The sequence below is a fragment of the Dendronephthya gigantea genome, unplaced genomic scaffold (assembly GCF_004324835.1).
Source record: "Dendronephthya gigantea isolate DGI-Jeju-01 unplaced genomic scaffold, DenGig_1.0 000043F, whole genome shotgun sequence".
Classification (NCBI taxonomy): Eukaryota; Metazoa; Cnidaria; class Anthozoa; order Malacalcyonacea; family Nephtheidae; genus Dendronephthya; species Dendronephthya gigantea.
Window position 1 is genome coordinate 88,963 of NW_021163053.1, and position 23,110 is coordinate 112,072.

Below are 23,110 nucleotides of genomic sequence, written 5' to 3' on the forward strand. Positions count from 1 at the left end.
AAACCTGGGCTTTATGCAAAATCTCCATTCCCCTTCCTGCTTCCTACGCCACTGGCTGAACTACAATATTTTCATGCCAATTTACTAATTTTTTAGAGGATTACATATATAATGTAATGTCAGTACTTGGATAAAATAAAAATAAATTCGTTAAATAGCCGTAACTTGCACAGTATGAAAAAAACTTGTTTTTTGTCTTTGCTGGTCATATAACTCATATTAGGTCACGTTATGAAGTATCTCCGTATGTTGCGGGCTCGTTTAGAATAAAGACCAGAGGCAGTGAACGAAAACAATGTATGGTGATTTTATTTACTGTAACCAGTGATATGAAAACACGATAAAATAGCAATCAAGTCGAAATGAATAAGAAAGTGATTAGACGAACACCAATAATAGCGTTTTACTTCTTCATATACCTTTTAACTGGAGCAAAGGAATCGTTGTAAGAGCTTGCAAGTGTCGGTTTAATGTTCTGGAGTTACATGCAGAAATGGCTTCATCCGCCGAAGACCTCGACAGTTGCACTGTAAAGGTTGGTAAATATATAAAATTACATTGTTCATTGAAACTTTAAGAGATTAGACTTTGAGATAAAAAGCTTTAAGATAAAAAATTATTGTGCATTAGGCATTCATAAGTACCTTATTGATTTTTTCACAATTTTGTACAATACTTATCTTGATATACCGCAATTTATTGCTGTCTACCATAGCATTATTAATTCAATGATAAACATCGATGGTGCATGCTTATTTTTAGGCTTCCTACATTTATTGTATAGTTTTTGTTCAAAATGAACTATAACATTTATCTTGAAATTCGCAGCCTGATGCAAGTCAGATCTATTTGCTGACTGGTAAGAACTACAGAATATCAAGAAGTATAAAGGTTTCCTGGTTTCTGGATAACTTTAATAAAGTTATTACTGCAAATTCTGATGATGTTATTGTAAGTTATGTAGTATGTGTTATCTTTGTTAAGAATGTTTGTTGAGTCAAGTTAGTTTTATTTAACCTATAATTTTTCAACCTTTTTTAGAAATCATCCAGTGAGGAGCTTAAAGTGTTATCAGTCCTTTCAAAACCGACTTCAGAACATTCTGAGACATGTGTTGTTGTTCCATCAACACTCATTACATTTCTTGCACGTATTTATAAGTTTGTTTTTTGTTTGGATGCGAGCCAGTCATTGGCAAGTGTGGTAAGTTAACATGAAGCATCAGCTTTGTGCAATCAACTAATTGGTAAATTTTGCTTGTGTTCAAATCATTAGGGTCATAGTCATAATTTTTTAAATGTTTTTTAGGATATTCTGTCAGGGAAAATTGTGAATGAATTATCATTTGAAAGTTTTCAAAATTGCATGCGTGGACTTGTTTTACCGGTTAGTGTCTTGCTAGATTCAGAGAATTTTGAAGTTTTGGGTTCATTAAGCCACATGTGTGATGTAAATTTATATTATATAGTGTTTAGCTGTAATATCATATAAGTACCATGTGCATATTAATTCTAATTACTTGCAAAGGTCACACATACCATTTTGTCTTCAGTTTACAGTTCCAGGTTGTAGTGCGCTATTGCCCCTAGAACTTCATGTCACTGTCTTGGGATACAATGGCATTCTGGATTGTGGCACTGTTCAGGTATTAAGTCAACATCCACATTGTAAAGTAGCATGCAGAAGTTATGAGATGTGGTATAAACAACCAACTATGTATCGAAACTGTATCTTTATATATTATACATATTCAGATGCAATTGATTGTAAGAATGGTGGTATTCACAAAATCAGTCCATTAGTAAAATTCTTTTAAATCAAGGTGACATACTATGATTTCTAGGTCTTGGTTGAAGGATGTTTAGTGACCCAAGACAATGTTGAATCATTTTTGTCATCTGTATATGAACAACTGCAACAAATGGAAAACAAGAATGCCAGTGTGTTGCAGGCCATCAATAACAAGGTACATGTTTTCAGGGAATTCAGCTAAGGATTTGACCTAATGACCTGGTTACAACCTACAACATATATACACTTTAAGACATGTTACCCATGACCATTGAGGTTAGCTATCTCCACAACCATGCATGCGAGCTAAAGTTTTTATTGGTAAGCCTATGTATTGACACTTTCTTTATTCTTTTCAGAAGTCTGATGGTAAACAGACACATTATCATGTGACATCAGAACTATCAATTGTTTCAATGTTAAGAATGTCCATTTTGGCTTTAGAACTTCTTCCTAGTACTGCTAGTGGAGGTACACTACACCAGTTGTTACATGCATGTGGTATTTCGTCCAAACATTTTTTGCACTATTTGGCTTCAACACATGATTTTTACATAGGTATTGTTGTCATCAGTGATGGAGTTTTTGGACTGCCAAATGCTGCTGTAGTTCATAAATTGCTTGCTGAATTAAGGTGTTATACAGTGTGCTGTTCATTTGTTAAAGTTGGCAGTCCTTCTCAAGCGCATTGCAGGTATAATGACATTGCATTACATTATGCTACATGAAAGAATTGGGCAAGAATGTTGTTATCCTCATAGAAACAGAAATTGAAACTGCAAGTAGATTTCTATTCATTCTCTTCATCAAAGCCTCTGTTTTCCTTTTTTTATAAAGCTTTGGTTACATTCCTAACATTGACCTTATGAAGTTTCTTGCCAATGCTACGTCAGGAGCATTCTTTTCTAACGCACCACCTGTAAGTACTTCATGTAAGAATTGCAACAAATCAGTCTTAATTAAGGCACATGCAACCCACTTTTTTGTGGTGTTTATAGGTTAATGAGCTAGAATGTGGAAGTGAAAGTGGAGTCAATAATGGTAAGAAATAATCTGCTTTAAAATTCAAATGTACCTTATGCTTCAATTAGACTACATTCTGTGAATCAATGATCATGACTCTAGCTTAGCTACTGGGTTTGATTCCTCCCACAGTTTGACATCTTCACCCATAGTTTGGCTCCTACCAAACAAAACAAAACAAAACAAAACAACCACAACTATTATCAATGTTGTTCTTATTATGTTCGAATAAATATACACACATATAATCATTACCTACTGATATATGCTCATTTTGTAGATGTTCCTCAAATGAATTTTTACCATAAATCTTTCTTATGTTGGAGTTTTCAATGGGAATATGATTTAAGCAAAATCAATTCATGGGAAGGTATTTTACTTTAATGATACTTTTTTACTGAATATATAAAGCTGTTTTTTAAAGTATATGTATGATGTTTTTTGAATAGATGAGCAACGTTTAACAGCTGATGTGCCTGATGAAAGGTTCGTGCAACAGGATCCAATAAATCATGTAAAATTGTTGTGAAAAGAATAAAGTACATGTATAACAAAACTTTTAGTTTGTTTACTTCAGTTTCCATTGTACTATACAGGTGTAAAATCCTGTCTTCACATCAGTGGGACAAAGCACTGACTGAACAACTTATAAGAAAGGAACTTTCAGGAAAAACGTTGAGAACAGCCATATCAAAGTGAGTCGAACCTTCAAGGAATATTAATCCGTTGAGTTTTCCAAAGCAATAACCCTAACCATACCAACTTTCCACCACTTTCCAACATATTTTATAATTCTAATCTCCCTAATTTACTGTATTTTCACCGTTTTATCTTGCGCTAGTGTGCTATCAATACGTCTTCGTGAGGGATATTGTGTCAAAGATATCGCATTCGTCGAAGGTAAAATTCCTTCGCTGCGTCCCTTTTAATCTTGTTTCAGTTTTGATGAAACGAATTAACTCCAGTCTAGAACAATATACACTACTGTGGCCATATATAACATATTAGGCTATTGTTGACGAGTTTGCGGCCTATGTACATATATTTTCTATTCTGGTAGCTATATCATTCTTAAAAACTGAGGGTCAACCACAAGCATATGATACGAGTATTTTTTTGTGTTGCCAGGAGGAAAAGAGTTAGTTGTGAAGCTGTTGTTGTTAGTGAAACAAAATGCTTATATTGAATACACAGCTACTGCTGTAAGTGTGAATTGAGTATTATTTAGAAAAAAGACTTCGGTCGAAAATCCATGTAGCGTGTGTACGGTCATCCACTATAAGGCCTGTTGTTTTCCACTTCAGTCGTATCGTAACGTAACGTAGCGTATTTCTTTGTTTCCGAAGTATTCGACCAGAATTAATTACTTTAAAACAATGAGATACGCTACGTTTCGCTACGATACAGTTGAAGTGGAAAACGACCGTAATTGTTGCTGAAGGACTGTACTCTAAGATAGTGTAACCATCACCCTACATACGTCTTAATGAGAATTACGATGATTTCAAGGTTCAGGTATTCTCATTTATCTTTGTAGAGCTGGCCGGTACCATTATCAAAGTAAGTAACTTTCGTAACATAGTCATATCATGTAAGCCACTGCCTAAAAGTATTAAATACCATTTACAGGCTAACTCTTATATGAAAATAGTCTTCTGAAACGGTTTCAAACCGTTGAATCCAAATCAACGTAAAAAATAACGTGTAAATATATAATAGGACGTGTAAAAGAGTTTGTTTTCCTCTAGTGCCCAAACAAAGATCAAAATTGACGTCCTAGGAACGTATGGATTTCTTTGCGATGTTTTCCCGAAGCAAATTTATTCTATGAAACCTTACACTGTAAGGTTAAGTTACAGGTACCTTAATTTATACGCATCTATGGCGAGCAGACAATTTCAAAAATACAAAATACAGCAAATTCCCAGCACATTAAGATGTCTATTTTCGGAATCCGTTTTAATTTGTATAGATATCTGGATTGAGGGTACATTGTTGCATTTATTATATCGATTTCATAATAAATTCATATTGCATGTGTTTATCTTTGTCGTTGTTTGTTGGTGTTTCATTTAATCTCACCTTGATTAGCGCTTGATTAGAGCCTGTTTAAATGATCTCCCAAAACATGAGGTTTACATAGACAAAATCAACTTGACAACAAATACCAGGATCCCGCCTGGGGCCTGGAGCTAGGCGAGATCATTTAGACACGTAGTAGCTAGAGTTTGAATATCAAGCAGAATATCCTATTGCTATTGTCTTGGCTTATCATATTAACCGATCTTCAGTCTGTTGTAGAATGTTATAATACCTACGTTAATAGCAAAATATTTTCTCATTACATATTTTACAGGGCTAATGTTGTGGAAACCTTTAAAGGCACTTTAAAAAAGTAAATGTATACATTTTTTATAATTCTCGTACAGATCATACCCACTTTGTATAAAAAGTTAAAACAATTCAAATTTCAGTCTAGAGATGACGGATGAGCTCCTAGTTAAGTTACAGTCTTTTTCATCTACTCCGCTGTACTACTCCACACCAGAGTGTGTTAGAAGAGGAGTACCGTTGTTTTATTTTCCACCGAATTCGTCTCAACCGGTACGTAAATATACTCCGAGGTAGAACCACACTATAGCTAGGCCTGCGTGATCTATGTTTGTTTAATTTTTTTATCACTCGTAGGAATTGGTCGTGGAGCAAGGAAAGTCTAAGTATGTTTTCTTTCACGAATGTTAGGATGATATGCTAAGACGGAATTATTAGCAATATAACTATATATTAATTAGTATTATATAGTCACAAATTGCCCTTATTCTGAAAAGTATTAGGATAATTTGTAGAAGATGCATGTAATTTGGATAGACCACCATTATTGCAACTTTTTCTTTTTTCAAAAGATCCTCGAAATCACAAGAAGCTCAATTCGCTGCATTTTGGAAAACTATTTTGACGTTGGACGTCAGCATATGGTAAAATCACACAATAAGATATTTTACAACTGCAGGGTTACAGTTTTTCATAGATTCCTCTCTGAGTAATCATACATCTGTACCTCTCTCACAGGCAACGTTGGATGCACTGTCATCGAATTAACATGGTTCTGGAACACGACAGGTATTAATATTAACAATATTTATTTATCAACTACTATTATGCATATACATAGACTGTATTTGGTTCCCCCCTGACAAAAAACAGAATGGTTTTACGTCAATACGCCCCCCCCCTTTTTTTTCCGTCCTGTTCCAATTTATGTAAACTATCTAACTATCTTTTATTCGTCCATAATTGATATATTTTTATATGTTTTAGACCTCTTCCAAAGTCGTTATTTTTGCCATCTCCAAATGATCGTTTTTACCATATTCAATGTCGTAACTCCATCAGTTCACTCGCCGCGTTCTTAAAACAATGGAGCTCTTTTGTTCTTTCTGAAAGTCATAGTTACATTAAGTTTGTTCTGAGGTAAGTAAATCTCAAGGCAACTGTTCTCCAATCTTTCACATGCAGTATATGTGCAGATTAGTGATGATAATGATCTTTAGTCTCCACAGATAGAAATTATTAATTTAGAATCATGCAAGTGTTGTATAATTGTTTAATTCCTGTTTTATCCAGTGGTAATGCTGACGATCCACCAAGATCCTTCTGTATTGTACATATATCCCCTAAAGCTTCCTGTGTTGTTATAAGAATTGCATTTCTTGGCGGGACACCTGGCGAGAAGAGACACGAGGTGCAGTGTACACTCTTCGACATACAAATGATTAGCGCAAATTTGCTTTAACAGTTTATTTTATTGTATTCCTCCAGTGAAGATTTTCGTACCCCCCCCCTCTTTCTCTCTCTCTCTCTCTCCCTCCTGTGTTTTCCAATATTTCTCCTGCCATTATATTTCCATATAAAATATCCTTTTCGCCATTATATTTTCGTATCCTTACGATCTTAATTTATACGTATATAGATTGTAAATTCTTTACGAGATGATCTCAAGAAAATCAAAGCACAGTTTGCTCCGTCTGGAAAATCAGCTAAAAGTTCTCATATGGAAAATGAATTGGAAAAAGACGGAGAGATTCAAGAACAACTTGTTTGTACCAAACTTCTTCATAAACCTTTGGATAGAATTCTTGTCAGGTTGGATATCTGTAGAATGTTCCTTCCTGCATGGTAGTGCTGATCGCAATCTTATTTTTTTGCCATCCTTGCGTGATTCTATGTGAAAAACCATGTAAACGATATTATATTTATCTCATAACTACAATATCATATGGCTCCTATATTTTTGAAGATATGACGAACAACCAAAGGAATTTCTTGTGAGATCCTCTCATTTCCAGCAATCATCGGGAATCATTGAAACATACGAACCATGGATGATGATGCATCGGGCGAAAAGAGCGCCAGAATCTCCACTCAAAGTTCTCTCCCGCTTTCTTTATCATCATCGTTGGGTGTTTACATTACATCCAACGCCTACAGATACAGCAAACACGGTTTCCAAGATACTAAGATATCTTACAAAGTACGTGCGTTTTCATCATTCTTAGAAAGGACAGCGTATGTTTCAATAGCACGCTTTTTAAACTATAGAAGCTCGTTTGTGCTTCTCCCTAATTGCAATTAAGCGGATCGCTAAATTGTTTACGTTTTGGACGAACTTCACTTTCCCTTTATAAAAGGTTTTGTGATGAGTTAAACCCACAGGTCAACTCACTCTGCAGTCACAACAATTTCATTTTCAATTTTTTCCATGACCCGAGCTCAACTTTAAATTCAGAAAACGTGAGGATCAAGGATACAGATTTGTAGCCAGTAATCTTGGAGTAACAACAATGTTTAAAGAATTTTGGGTCAAGGTGAGAGTCCAGTTTTTTTCCCGTTAAATTCACTCAATAGCATGGAACAAGAGAACAAAATCATGGTCAAAAATTGCCTGCTTAGCCGAGGTTTGATGAAACGATGATTGAAACTCGAGTTTATTATTTTAAGGAATCCTCCGAACACAATAATCAACAGACAACATGTATTGTGCAGTTTGTCATGTTTCCTCCGTTAACGTCATCTGGTCATAACCGTGTAGCAGGCTGGGCACTAGACAATGGTTTACCGGAGGATGAACGTGAGTTGGAGTTAGTGTTGGAGATCTGGGTCGAGCCTCAACATGGAGTAATCGCGGAAAACGAGAATCCTGAGTACTTAGTCGGAACGCAATATTTTGAAATTCCTGCCAAGGTGGTTATTTTTTCTCTCCTGTGCTTTTATATTATATTTTCAACATTTTTATCCTATAGTCAACTGAAACTTCACCGATAATGTTTTAACGTCATCTATACAGTATTCCCGTGTGTGTTTCTCGAATGCAACAATGTGTAAATATATTCAAACAGATCTTTGAAGCTGACCTAGAGGCCATCTCAACATGGTTGACGTTTGACCATATTTGTCGTATGTGTGATGATCGGGTTGTCAATTCACCACAACAAGCAGTTGTTCATGTAAAATCACCACCAAATGATCCCGACAGAAAATCTTTAATTTATGAAGTTCCTTTTCCTTTTGATGTAATGAAAGTCCTGGGTTATTCGAGACAGGCTGAACTTTGGTTTGCTACACTCATTGAGCATGAGCGAGGTATTTATAATGGCTTCTCGACTCTACTATCTTATTACGCCTGCTTTGATGACTTAGACGCTTCAGTACGTCCAGTTCAGGCAAATATAGATGAAAATGTGACTGTTACACTACGTGTTTACACGAGGAAACTGGACGAATGAGAACACGGTCCCAATTCGTTAAAAAGAGAATCAATGAATGACCTTTTCCTGGCGCCATGATCCGCTTAGAGTATTTGATAAAAATTTAGCGTTACATCATTTATTAATATGCTTTTCTTTCTTCATCCAGTTTCATCAAGATCCACAAACCGTCGCTCCAATGATATTCTGTTTAGTTACATCTTAGAACATATGGAACGACTCAACGACAGAGAGCTTACACTCACCTCGGAAGATTCACAGATATTCCTGGATTTCTGTCTTCAACGTGTCGGTCTTGGAAAATCTAAACAGGATGGAAGCGTAACATGGCGATGTTTTACCAGAATGGAAAACAATCATTTATTGTTGACTTTTGTTCCCTCTTCATTTCAATCTTTACAAGCTTTTGCAAGGATAGTAAAAGAACTTGAATCATATGATGAACAATCTACTGAGTCTACCGCGAGTGTTATGCACCGAAAGAGACAGGCGTCAGCTTTCAACATGGAACTCGATTCAACGGATCAACAAGAAAAACCTGATGACGACAATAGTAAAACCGTTGGAAAGTTCTGGCGAAATAGGCGCTCGAGTCAACGCAGATGTGTTGACTTATCTGTGTTTGTTTATGATTTTTCTTTATCGTCTCTTACTGAAATTGATACCGGAACATCATTGAAGGACATCTTATTGGATTATAGAAACAGACTTGAACGGTTCGAACAAAATGCTAGTTTGGAGAAATCAAAAGAACTTCGTTTTCATTGCATTGCTATTTACGAACTGTTCTTATATTGTTTTGTTTCCACGGTATTCGAGAGCTTGCAACGAGGGGAGAATGTTGATGATGATAATGTAGACGAAATCCTAGCAATTTGTTCGGATCATATTCCAGAAGAAATTGATCTTTTTGGATTTCTTGGAAACATATGTGGTCATATAAAACATCCCACAAACACTGGCTCAGTATGCTCCTCTGAAGAATCTCTACAAGACTGGAAATGCACTCATGAAGAAAATGCTATCAACTTTCTCCGAAGCAACTGTGATGTCACATCTACAAAGGAATTCTGGCCCAGATGCGAGGAGTTGTATGGTTTACATGATTATATTCAACAAAGATTTCATTTAGTACTTCAGAAATATTTCTCTCCAATTCCAAACAGAAAGGATCATTATTTTTACCTACCAATTTCCCGACAGGATCCATACCAGGTAAACCTTAACGCGTGCATTCATTGACAACCAGCTACTACCAGTAAAAACTATAGATCGAGTTCACTGGTTGCAACTGCAAGAAAACCATAGGAATGTAACTTGCAACCTTTTCCTCGAAATGAAGAAAGTGACTTTTCATTAGTGGGACATTTCACATAATGGTTGTATCGTGTCGTTTAATAGAATTTCTGTCTTCCATTTACAGTCGGATAAGGGTGAAAGTGATGAAGAATCGATTGAAACCAGCAGTGATAATGGCTCGGATGTTGTGTTTGAAAGAGACGACTCGGTTCTCATAAGTATGGATGCATCGGAAAGTGAAAATGCAAAAAGCGCTGCTGATACAAACACAATGGATGATATTACCGAGGGAAGTGTGAACACTTGGGATGATCTCGCTAGTGACGAAGAGGATCTATCGGATTATCCGTCGAATAGATCTGACATACAGAGCTCAACCAAGGAAGACAACATCATGGAACAGTCGGAGGAAGAACATAATGTTCCATTGTTTTTAAATCTGAATTGTACCATACGTGATAGAAGTCATTTGTCAAGCACCATGGTCAGTATGCCTGCGGAGTATTTGCCTGTTTGTTTTGGTAAGTCTTGTCCACATAATGATTACGATCTTGTTGAATGATTTATGACAATCACCATCCAGCTGCCACCAAGGTCTGAAGATCGTGTTACAAGGACATACTCATGTCACATGTCCATGAAATTTGACCAAAATATGTATAGCAATTTATTTCTTTTTTAGCGGATATTTTGGACCAAGCTAATCGCGATCCGGATCAAATCGTGGATCCTTCTATCTCATCATTACAAGTTACTCTCGATCTAATTTGTCTTGTTCCCCCAAGGGAACCAGATTATTCTCGTTGGAAATCTCGGAGTCGTTACAAGACTCGGTCTAGTTCAGTGTCGTCTGTAAGTTCTGACTCACCACAGGAGAGAATTGTAAGATTTGAAAATGTGGATGGAGCTGTAAAGTCTATTTCTGTGACTGCATCTCATGATAGAGAAAGCAGGTTAGTGGAGTTCTTTTGATAAATACTAGAGAAATTAAGTAATTTAGCTTGTAGGTACATGATGCACGTAAGTATTTAATACTGCAAAGCTTTCGGTCCGTTAACCTGGATAAATTAGTACTTACAAGCTAAGTTACCTATCTACTCTCACCATGCAAACATACAAGAATATTACCAGAGAAGTTGTTCTTTGCTGTTTACGTAGGGATTAAAGAATTCTCGTATCGGGAATTATACCTGCATCAGTTCAACGAACAGATATTTATGCCTCACAAGGCAAAGCAAACGCAATTTATCAAATTATTTTTACTGTATTCCGTAATTACGTGACTTTATTTTAAATACGTTTGTCTTCAACAAAGTTTTCAAGGGTTAAACATAACCTTAAGGCGATCGTTGATTATTTGTAAATACGTTTCTTAATTTTTAGTCTACTTGTATCAGGACTTCCTCTAACTCAAATAGAAAGTATCTGCGCCATCAGAGATGACATCAACTGGCTACTGCATGATGAAATCGTCTTTTCGTTGTGTCATGTTCCCGATGTATCACTATCAATTCTCCACAGCGTCACAGAACATATTATTCAATCACACGACGAAAACAAACCGTCCAGTCGTTGCACTTCGATGCAACTAGATTTTGTGTTGGATCAAAGCAAAGGTTTAGCTATTTTCATGCAAGAACTTGATAAAATACGTATAGGTAGGTATTCTTTCCTTGGAAACATTTTTTTTACCAAAATGAAACGCTTAGTTAACTAACTTTGCTTAATGAATTTCATATCAATGTTAATTGTAATTGGTTAGTTGTAATCATATCCTAATATTAGGAAACCAACACAGAGGAGAGAAAGCATGTGGGTAATTGTGATTTAACACAAGAGGGATATGATACTTGAAAGTCACAATATTCTCATTTAATTCCTTTAGATCATAATCGATTATCAAAATTAGGTGATTATCATTACCTCAGACTATCAAGTTCACCGTCATCCACTAGTTTGGAACCAGCGGAGCAGTGCAAAACAGAGCATGAAAAATCTCGTATTGATGACGGAAAAAACTACGAGGATGGGATGTTTGAGAATGGGAAATCTCGTATGGACGAAGAAAAGAACCTGGAGGATGAGATGTTTATTGTTGCATCACTCCTCAGCGATGAAGGAAATTTTCCGCAAGAGGGAAGAATAAATATGTCTTCGGGTCATCAATTTCCTGCTGGGGACAGTTTTACAGAAGTATGGCTTATTCTTAGGAAGTCTGATGAAAATGTTCTTGAGGTTTTCTTTCACGCAAGGTTTGTATGATAAACTATTTATTATATTTATTCAATCTTATTAGTCGTAATGGGAGTTATATTGCCTCAGTGAATGGAAGTATCTTCATTTCTGCATTTCTGTATTGAAACGCCGTAAGCTGGGAAATGTATTGTAGCTTTCGTTCTATTGTTTGTCTAGGGACAGCTGCGATGACAAGCATCATGACTTGTACGCAATGGCAATAAACGAAATCAAGGATTTATGCCATCTTGTTAATCAGGTATTAACCAGGGGTTGATCCGGTTTGCAATAATTAATCAGTTACTAAAACCAGGGGTTAATCCGGTTTGCAATAATCATTATTTGTTTAACAGTGGGCATGCATGCATATCGTCACACGATAAATTGACATATCTTCATTCAGCGTTGTGTTTCTCTGTTTAGAAAATGTTGCTTCGCTACATGCATGATAACAAAATGTGTCATCCATTATTACAACCAAGATCTGAAGCTGATATATGGAATGAAAGTGTGTCCTATTCTAGTCCAGCTCGTTCATTTTTGAGAAGGGTTGATGGTACGTGGAACGCTAGCAAAATTCTATTAAAATGTGTGGATGAAATGCTCTAAATTAAAACTCTCTTATATCAGAAATCTATATAAAAGAGTTACCCAATGAACATGCACTGTAATATATCCGATATAGAGATCTTGTAAATAATCCCATTATAATTTGATATATTCGTTATTTGTTTCTATAGGCCGTCAATTTCTACATCAGTATCTTTATGAGCCTGGACATTTTAGATGCCCAGCTAAATGGACGGCATGCCTACCAATTCATTTCAGGTTACGAGGAAACTCTAATCGTAATAATGGCGCAGATAGAGCGAAACAAGCATTACAGACTGTGTTAAGTAATCACTCGCTGAATGAGCATCAATCTGAGAGATCCAGTATGTATGTCTACCAAGAAAAGAATGGTAATATCTTCTATTTCAAGTAAGTAGCGCATGCGCGGGAATAGATTTTATGTATACTTCATTTACCGTTATTGTTTGGTGTTGGATACTGCCTGTGAATTATACAAATTATTTGGGTCGTGTACGTAGGACTAATAAGTCTATTTCCCAAGGATGTTCCTCGTCCTGTGAAACTCTGTGTTACTATACTGTTTCTCATATTTAGTTGCTATTGTATTTATGTCCAAATTCTCTTTTCGTTAAGTTTGGATTCGTCTTTATGTTTGAGCAAAGAAGACCAACTGGAAGGCACGAAATATTACAATTATGACGCAGATGAATATATTTCGTCACCACCTCTATCTCCAGTCTCTTCATTTCAGTCTTATCCAAAGACCGCAGGAACTGCTGATCTTGAAGATGATCTGGTAGGCACCTGTTTGTATCATGAACAGTTACTCTATTTTGTGGGTATATTTGAAAATTTTGACTTATATACGTTAATCGCCTTTTGCTGTGAAAAATTTATGACAATTATAGCTTTTTCTCGGCGAAATGTGAAATATTTCGACCACTCGCATAAATATCGACCAATTCTCTCTACTTGATTGCTCACAATTCATTGACCAACGAGTGTTCACCTTTCCCAAGATATGAATATCTCTTTTTAGGAAGAATATTCAAGAAAGCGAAGTGCAGGTGTAACTACTGACACGATCAGTATAAATGGTTCTGCGGTTCAACCTGTTAGTGAACATGTCGAGGAATGTATAAAACTCACGGTTCATGGCGTCACAGAACCCAGTGATGAGATTAAGAAAGATTTAGTTAATGTTCTGCAAAAACGTCTTGATGACTACACTCTAGAAATTTTGAGCATGTCTCTGGCAAGGAATCCGAAAACAAAATTGGCATTACAAGATGTTCAAGTAAGTTTTATTTTTAAATGATAATTGAAAGCGTAAGAAGAGTAAAAACGCAAGGGTTTTTACAAACCAAGAAAAGCAACGATATCTGCTTTCAGTTGATCCTGAAAGTCATTGCGTGCTCGTTGACAGTGCTCTTTTTTTCACACCAAACGTTTCATATTTTTGGTTTTAGTTTATTCAACCAACTGGATCTGCTCCACTTCAGTTTATTCAAATGGTGCTTCCTTCCTTTGCTGAAAAAAATCTTCATCCATTTTCATTTTTCTTTAAACAACATCTTCTGAATTACGTACACGCGCCAAAATATACAACACAAAAAAAGAAAGATCATTTCAAGAAGTACACAAGCGTGGGTGATCCCGAAACGTTACCAGAAAGTGACGTATTTATCTTCACCAAGACCGGAGCACAAGGTTAGCAAAGGCTGTTACGCTTTCATTTCTTAAACGCAAATTAATTTCTGTACCTTTCCAGTCATAATTCCCTGCGTAAATTACAGAATTGGAATTGTCCCTAAACTAATTTTGTGATCTCAAACAACGTTATAATATTCTAGGCTCTGATCTAGGATCAGAATTAGTTTTATATTGTTACCATTTTTTCTTTTTAATTTTTACTTAGGTGTAGCATGTTTAGCTGTTAGTATTTCTGATTCTCATGGGAATACTTTACAAGTAAATCCGCAACAAAAAGCGATCGGCCTCTTGGATTTAGAAACGACGTACAACATGGAAGAACTTACGAAAGTTGTCACAGTTGAAAATTCTAATTCTTTGCAAGGTTTGTTTTCTCATATGCGTTTTGTGAGCGATGTCCTTTTATGATCCTGATGTATATTTGATCACTATTATGCCCTCTTTTGCCCACTTTATGATACTTCCAAAAAACTGTGTACTGAGTTTTCAAGACAGTCACCTTAAAGAAACTTGGTACTTACCTGGAAAATAATCGCCTTGCATAATGTACGCAGCTACGAATGGTAATAATGTAGTGAAATTTCTTTTATTATGAGGCAGTCATTTCAAATTTTGTAGATAATACGATGCTGGTTGAAATATCGATTTGGGAACGTGGTGATGTTGGTATGGAGCAATTAAAAGAAAGACTAAAGAAATCAGTTCGTCATGCATTGTGCGATATTCTTGTGGAGTATTACTTACTTACAGCTTCGTTTTCATGCATTCCTAACCAATATCTCAAGCCTTCTTCCAGAGATGCCCGTTACAAGAAAATAAATGCCCCAAAAACATTGACTGTGGTAACTACCCATCGTCGGACTCCATCCGCTGGTTCAATTGGATGTGGGCGCACGTACAGTCCAAAGCCAGAGCCACGTGCTTTTAGATCACAATCTTCATCACCTGTTAGGAACGGACCATCGTCTCCTAGCGTATTTAAAATTAGGACTCCAGAAATTATAACCACATCTCCTATCACAGATCCCATGGAGATCCCAGGAGATGATTATAATAAAAATAATTCACAAGTGGGGGGAATAATCAATGATCCTGCTGACTCAAAGAATTCTCTGACAAATTCTTCAGATCAGACTTGCAAACAACGCAGCCACAGCGAGGGGAAGATAGGGAATATGAGAAGTGCAAACTTTAGACCCATTTCTCGATCATATTCCACCCCCACTCCACCAGTCATCGAGAAACAAAATACTGGCGAAGAACCAAAAAGTGGTCGTTTTTCCCCTTACGAGACTTTTACAGAGAACGAGTTAACAGAATCCAGGGAGTTTGGAGAGGAAGCCGTGCGAGCAAACGATCGTAACGTATCCGGAAAAAATCGAAATAAGACTTCGGAATACGACGGTGATCCGAAGATGAAGGAAAGAGACGCTGCTGAAGAAAGACGAAAATATGAAAATGGAGAGAAGGGAAAATTACATCCGAGGTAAGACACTTGATTGAAAATAAAATTTAATATGTCAACTGTGTAAATTTTCAGTTGTTCTCTGCAGTCGTAGACTCGTCGGTATGAATTGACGTTTTGACATTTCTTCTAAGTTTTGAGGGTCCAGCTCAAGAATTGATGAAGTTTGCCAAAGATCTTGAAACTCCTTCAATACATGTGCAAAGAGAAACGTTACAAACAAGATATTCTGTTGATGCTATACTCTATGAATTGATGAGCCTGGTAAAGAATCTCTGTCCAGATCTAAACTCCCGCGTATATCGTGCAGCGCCATGGTAGGGTGAACAATGATATACATTTCTATAAACAACGAAAATCTGAATAATTTTGTTTTGTCAGTCTACATCAGTCTACTAGATATTTCTGATCTGTAAAAAAACCTCGTTCGGTAACCCATTATTGAATTTACTTATAATTATATATTCATAGTTCTTTGTATTGTTTCTGTTCAGCAATTCTAAATCTTTATGTGATTCTCAAAACCCCCAGAATATGGAATACGTCCTGTACGACCCGATCAGACCCCCACTGCAGGTCAGTACGAACTATACTGTGGATAAGAAAGTGGATAAGAAGGCCCACTTTAGTTAGAAACTTTGATGTGAATATCTTAACAGTCTCACATTTATTACACATTTTGCCTGCCATCTTCCTAACCAGTTGATGACTTTTTGCCATTAAACACGCTGTACTGTCTGGCTGTTCTACTTTCAAGCTAGTTTTTTGCATAAAGAAACGCGTGGACACTTCGCACTAGTGTGTGGGACCTCTATAGTCCTCTCATTGTTCTTATGCATTTTGTACAATTACAGCGTTTTTATACAACAATGCCAAGCTGATAATGGAGAAAGCATTGGTGACATACGCTCGTGAAGGTCATTTAAGGTTTTCTTATTTTTAGGCAAAAGATGATCAAGAGACATCAGTTGATCAAAGTGGTTCTTACATAGCAACCTCAGCAAAATCTGCTGGTTCATTTCTTTTTATTTCACGAAACGTGGTTCAGTGGAGATACAATTTACAAAAACTACAGGGTAAAATATAACCTACTATACGCAGACACTTGCATAATAATATATGATATTAATACACCTGGAAATCCTGGGAATATGTGTCTGCATTCTTAGCTGCGGTATACCTGAAATTGAAGATGGCGTTGCTGGTTATTAAGGCGCTTGTGTTATTTTAGAAATTTACCAGCGTAAGTTATATGCGAACCAATCGAGGTGACCAAATCCACACCACCCCTCCTTCCCTCACCCTTTCTTGAGTCATATGGTTCGGTTGTCTTTTATGTATTCGATGTTTTCCAATAGAATTATTCAAAAGGTACAATTAATAGTTACTTTCAATTGTATTTCAGATCTAAGCCAGATGGAACCTGATTTGGAAGTGGCATATAAAGGTATGTTATATCTTATATGTTTATCCAATCAGATTTCAGACTAACCATGTCTGTTGTATACACGAGCAAGTAAAACTATAAAATTGTCGTATAATATTGCAGAATATTACCCTTCGCAACAATTTCAATCATGGAATGACGCCAGCGAACGTAGCAAAGATAGTTCAGCGGCTTTCTCCAACTGTTTTCCTGGTTTTGTTTCCCGCCAGAGACTAATATTGATTGACGTTCGAGATAAGGAGGTACTTTGATTCATAGCTGCATGCTCTTATCATACGAGGTGGCTGTTTTGAGAAAGTACATTGCTCATGTCTGGTAATATGACTGAAAACATTTTATACATCATAATCGTGGTATCTCAGTGGATGTTCTCTCAGTGGATTTCAACTTATCATGCTTGCAGTACTTGTACCTTCTATACCCAACGAAATATTTTATACTCAACGAAATATTTTATACTCAACGAAATAATGATTGTTTTGCAGATAATAGCCACAACGTACAACATGTCCAGTGAAGTAAACAGTCAGTTTTCACTTCGTCTGACTAATTTGGTAAACTGGAACAATGCTCGATGTCATCTTGTTTCGTGTTTGTTTCAACAAAAAATGGGCTTATTTCATCACTCAAATTTTCAAGGCCTCAACGCCAAAAACAAGGTATGTTAGTAATCCTGAATAGATTATTTGTGCTTCGTGATTTTTTGGATAATGTTAAATCTATTTCATTTCCCATATCCGTGCATTTTCTTTCTTTCTCATATAGGAATTGAATCCATTTTGTGACACCAGCAACGATCATCATCTCTTTTCGCTTTTAAAACAGACGGCACCAACTTCTCCTGATGTAAGTTTAATGGAAATTTACCAATGGAAATTTTGCTACAACAGCTGTTCTATTATAAAATATGAGATGTTAAGTGTTGTTCAACCTGTTTATGAGTAAAATCAGCGGTAAAATCGACTAGCATTAAATTGATACTAGCAAGATTCTGATTTCACGTTCACTGCAATTACTTGCATTGATTGGTTGTATATATTTTTATAGAAAAGTTCTGGTAGTAAAAAACAGATTCCTTCCGTTGCTAAATTATTATTTGAAGAAACTTTACGAGATGTCGTTCCTCCCAGACCACTGCAAACTACAAAACACTGTACTTACCGTGATCCAGTCAAGAGGCATGGTGCACAATTTCAGGTGAGATTCATACCGCTGAACTATCCTGATCTACGATTATGAAAAGGAATACTTCATGTATTCATTTCAAGGATGAACATGCGGGAAGAAAAAAATGGGACAAGCACTTTTTTAAAAAAACAACAAAGTCTCGTGTTCTTTTTGCTTATTTTACATCTTATTTTGATATGCTACTCTAATATTTTTAGGAAATAAGAGCTATACAAATTCGAAGTAAGTCATTAATCTGTATTTCATAAAATTATATAAAGTAATGCGATCACTGCATTATTTTTATTTTGTGTTTTTAGAGGCCGTTCAAAATGCCGAGCTTCAGAAATTGTTCGCATCTTGCTTATGTCACGAAGGGTTTAACATCAGCACTGTGGTAATATAATTATGTTTGATATTTCGTGGTTCTTTATGCTAATAGATATTTTACCATATATATGTTTATGTCTTTGTTATGCTTGGCTCTCCTCCGCATTACGTGAATCTTATATTCTCAGGATAGCAGTATCAACTTGTTAAAACGACAAAGTCGTCTTGTTCATTGCTGCAAAACACCTTTCCTGTTTTGTGATGAATGGATATCTAGTGTTGGGGAGAAACCAAGCTTGGATGTAAGTCGAGAAAGAATATCAATTATTAAAGAACGAATTATTAATGTCATAGTGCTTACTTCATTCGTATAAAATATTTTACTATATATAGGTTGTTAATATTTAATATTATTTTGAAGCAACAAGGCGTTGGTAATAGGAACGAGCAAGAACCAAATGTGGCAGTAAAGGAGGATAAATGGCATTACAAATTGCGAGAGGAGTTTATCAATTTCTACAAACAATTTTTACAACAGTTTGCACTCGTCCAACTTACTGTTCAGCCAACAAAAGTGTAAGTCTCGTATTTTTACCACTGAATACTTATATATATCACATATTCTACGAATATATTAAGATAAATCCTTCTTCTAATCTACATGTATATAGGTCAAGAAAATCAACAAAGCCAACTCGTAAAAAGGCAGTGTCGGAACGAGGGAAGGTAAATGATCATCATTTATCATCATTCATCATCATTGATCATTGTGTGATCATTTGCTCATCATTGATTATCATTGATCATCATTGAGTGTGATCATTTGATCATCATTGATCATCATTGAATGTGATAATTTAATCACACGAATCTACCACCTCAAGCCTAGAAAATCCTACAAAAATTCCAATGCTGATCACTTGTCGTAGGATTTTTGAATTTTCGTACGCTTTATTAGAGCCAATTTCCTTTCATAATCTAGTAAACACTGCTTACGTAAAATAATTTAATTTCGATACATTTGAAGCTTGTAAGTGATATTGGAGGCGATACAAATGAGAAGAAACTGCATTATTATTTGCAAAAAACAATTGATGGAAGTAAGGATACCGAAAAATATGCATACGATGGTGGAATTATGTTGGTTGAGCTGGCATACGAGGTATTATAAATTAACTTGTTGAATCTAACGTGTAGGATTGTTTTCTTAGGACAGTACTTGCATGGCATGTTTACTAAAACATTTTGAGAGGAGAATATATATCCGTAAGACAAGTGGTTTGCCGGGAGACCTGTCATAACTGAATGTCAAAATTAATGTCCGTATTTTAGGGTTGTCATTTTTGTGTCAAGTTGTATGTTTTTGAATCAAGTCGACTGCTGAGCTCTGATAATTTCAACCAACAGGTAACAATGTTGTGTGTTGCGTATTCACCATATTTAGCACTAAACTTTGTCCAAACTTGTATGATAGCTATAACTTTGATTGAAAACAACGCAAAGATCGCAAGAATCTTTTGTCGTTTATCGTCCTTCGCATGGTTGCACTCCGAGCAAGAGCTGTCCAGTGACGCCCCGCAACAACCACATTTGTCCCCGCTTGTATATCACTAAGCAGACCACAACAGCATATTCTTACATCAACGTCTTCTCTTTTAATTGTTTCAGGAAAAAGCAAGTTTTCTTGCTGAATGTTCCAAAGTGCGCGACCTCACTCATCTAAATTCCTTCAGTTATGATTTCCATCTCCGTCATGTCCAGCATTTTCTGATGGAAAAACGTCCGAAGGGATTTCCAAAAGGATTCAAGTTAACATCAATGTTGAGCAATCTTATGAACGTCTTCATCTATCCTCCCAAATTCTCCTGGAATCATATTTGCAAAGGTATGGTGTATAGTAAGTAGGTGTATTGTAGAGATTCTCAGATTCCTCAGAATTCTTGAACTTAATGATAAAGCTGGCTCATAGATCCACTCATTCCCCAAAAAACCAACTTTCACTGATGCAAACTGTCGACAATCAGGCGAGCTTGCATGCTGAATGATTCCTAGTTTAGTAGCAGCACTTCTTTATCCAATTTTATTTCAGGTCAACTTTCACTTCCGTTGCCCAATCTTTCTCGCGAGACTGTCTACAACTACATAGTTGAACATTGTTCACGATATAACCTATCTACGGTTGAAATGAATTCACAAGACGACAAAGAAGAACACGTTTTAGTCTCTTCATCTCAAGATAAAAAACAAGGACATGTTTTAGCCTTTTCATCTCAAGATAAATATGATGTATCACTCTTGGCCAAGCTTAATTTAGACGGCGAGGAAGGACAGTTGGGGCTAAAATTTTACGTCGTTAAGACGAATCATCGAGAAATATTTCCAAAAATGAATCAGGAGTATTCACGTAGAAAACAATCATCTGGTTTTATTGGCGATACAGGTAGAGAGGTTTTAAAATATAATTATGAAGCATCTAGTCGAATTACTGAGACAAGTTGCAGTTAATTTATTTGGTCATTTTTGGAGAGCTCCCGCTGACTGTTCGAATCCTTTTTGGATTCCATGAAGAGACGGTGAAGAATCTTTGTTCGTGAAGTTCTTCGCCAGTAGATGCCCCTCTAATGGCCTATTCCAATACCTTGAAGACAGCTTGTCCATTATAGTAACTGTAATGTGCATGTAATTTGTTTCCCTCAGTTATCGAACATGTTATACATTTTTATTCTAGGTATGCGCTTACGTCAAACATTAGGTCCTGGCCAATCAAACAGTCCAGAACGCGAGCCCTCGTTATGGAGTCATGGACCAGGGGCTTACAATGAAAACATAAAACGGTCTTCATCCAGTCCACAGTTCATTACAGCCTTGCCACTTTCTCAAAGTCCTTCAGAAGAGCTGCTGAGACATTTACCTTCCTCACCTGAATCACGTGAAACAACGCATTTGCCGAGTTCCTTGACTTCTCACAACATTTCAAATTCTCAAACGAGCCTCTCAAGGGATAGACCTTACATCGTGACAGGATTAGAGCCAGATCCTTCAGACTCGCTCATGGCCTGGGATTTGAGACATCTTGGTAAAGATGCTGATAAATGTTATCGTAAACTACACGAGGCAGTGAGCTCTGCTCAGAAAGACTGCTTGAGAGATCACTTGTGGCATTTGATGCTGAAAGGTGCGACTAGTGACGAGAGTGGTAGTGAAAGTCAGGTGTGGAAACCAAAGAGCCGAAGAAAAACTGAATATCGTCGAGTTTTCAGTGATTTCACAGACGCCTGGACAGTACCATCATCATTACAAGCTGTTGAGGACGGCCCGAATATGGTATGATATAATCTATAGACCTTCATATTAATGGTAAACGTGTTATTTTCAAACTTTTTTCTATATTTCTGTCAAGTCACATTTCCTCGCGATTGTGCTCACAAATTGTCTGTCTTACGCAGATGTCCTTCGAAGATTTTGAACGTTTGTTGGAGTTAGTGAAACCATCGTCTCTTCCTGTTGTGGATGAGATATTAAAACCATTTATCTCTATGGATATTGCTTGGTACTCCAGTCTCTGGTCGTAAGTATATATCTTTTTTTAGATAGTTTCTTGCATGAGTTTTAAATAATTGAGAGGTAGAGTGGAATTTTCTTTCAATGAGGGTATTTTCTGGCTTGTATGATGCTCGTGATGTGATCCATCACCATGTCTGTCAAATAACTATATCAGTTTCGCGGGTGTTTTGCGATTTTAGACAATTTGCAAAAATGTATTCATCAGTGTTTTTTCAACAGCATTTTCATCTCAATGTCGTTCATCTTTCCTATTCTAGCACGTTACTATTGAAATTTGGAGATACTTCAAGAGAGTTTTCAAGGAGCGATACCAAAGTTCACTATTTAGTTCTTCTCAATCCAAAAAATCTTGATATGTTCATACTTATCACGATAAATGAAGAAAAACATCATTCGGTAAGGTCATACAAGCTTTTCTAACACCCGCTAATCTCATATCACAAGATAGTTACTCACACTAACATTTATCAAGTTTAATAAATATTTTACTAATTACATGTTTCCCTTTTTCGAAAAGAATAAGTAAATAATGATTTTCCATGTCCACTTGATTCCTCATATAGGACGTGAAGATCGTAAATCGCATCAATGCCGACGAAAATAAGAAAAGTGATCGAGTTCTTTTAGCGAAATCCTCTGATGACTTCATAGCAAAAGTTGTCAACGCGCTCTGTTATCAAATGTGGACAGGATTACTCCTTTAGTCGAATCAAGGCTACGAGAGTTGAGGCGTTTAAG

General features: G+C 36.3%; 1 protein-coding gene across 1 annotated transcript; it reads left to right on the forward strand.

Annotated features, from left to right (window-relative positions):
- The first annotated feature begins 19 nt into the window (after positions 1 to 19).
- Positions 20 to 23,097, forward strand: LOC114527099 (KICSTOR complex protein SZT2-like). The gene is made up of 63 exons (XM_028548700.1): positions 20 to 535; positions 829 to 951; positions 1,042 to 1,203; positions 1,309 to 1,386; positions 1,553 to 1,645; positions 1,844 to 1,966; positions 2,151 to 2,262; positions 2,350 to 2,485; positions 2,629 to 2,710; positions 2,790 to 2,832; positions 3,095 to 3,184; positions 3,264 to 3,300; positions 3,411 to 3,509; positions 3,656 to 3,714; positions 3,943 to 4,016; positions 4,352 to 4,374; positions 4,563 to 4,673; positions 5,171 to 5,209; positions 5,289 to 5,418; positions 5,503 to 5,531; positions 5,718 to 5,789; positions 5,884 to 5,934; positions 6,133 to 6,285; positions 6,439 to 6,556; positions 6,785 to 6,957; positions 7,112 to 7,345; positions 7,601 to 7,679; positions 7,813 to 8,055; positions 8,211 to 8,454; positions 8,728 to 9,794; positions 10,003 to 10,399; positions 10,561 to 10,831; positions 11,262 to 11,536; positions 11,764 to 12,130; positions 12,291 to 12,372; positions 12,537 to 12,669; positions 12,854 to 13,094; positions 13,320 to 13,482; positions 13,726 to 13,983; positions 14,156 to 14,396; positions 14,605 to 14,763; positions 15,018 to 15,885; positions 15,999 to 16,181; positions 16,359 to 16,440; positions 16,808 to 16,940; positions 17,270 to 17,311; positions 17,414 to 17,553; positions 17,797 to 17,970; positions 18,077 to 18,157; positions 18,359 to 18,508; positions 18,697 to 18,721; positions 18,799 to 18,875; positions 18,997 to 19,110; positions 19,230 to 19,384; positions 19,480 to 19,534; positions 19,836 to 19,970; positions 20,141 to 20,215; positions 20,477 to 20,693; positions 20,898 to 21,248; positions 21,537 to 22,132; positions 22,255 to 22,376; positions 22,630 to 22,768; positions 22,936 to 23,097. Exons 1-63 carry the CDS (start codon positions 494 to 496, stop codon positions 23,074 to 23,076), a joined length of 10,761 nt encoding a protein of 3,586 aa, XP_028404501.1. The 5' UTR covers positions 20 to 493; the 3' UTR covers positions 23,077 to 23,097.
- Positions 23,098 to 23,110: the final 13 nt, after the last annotated feature.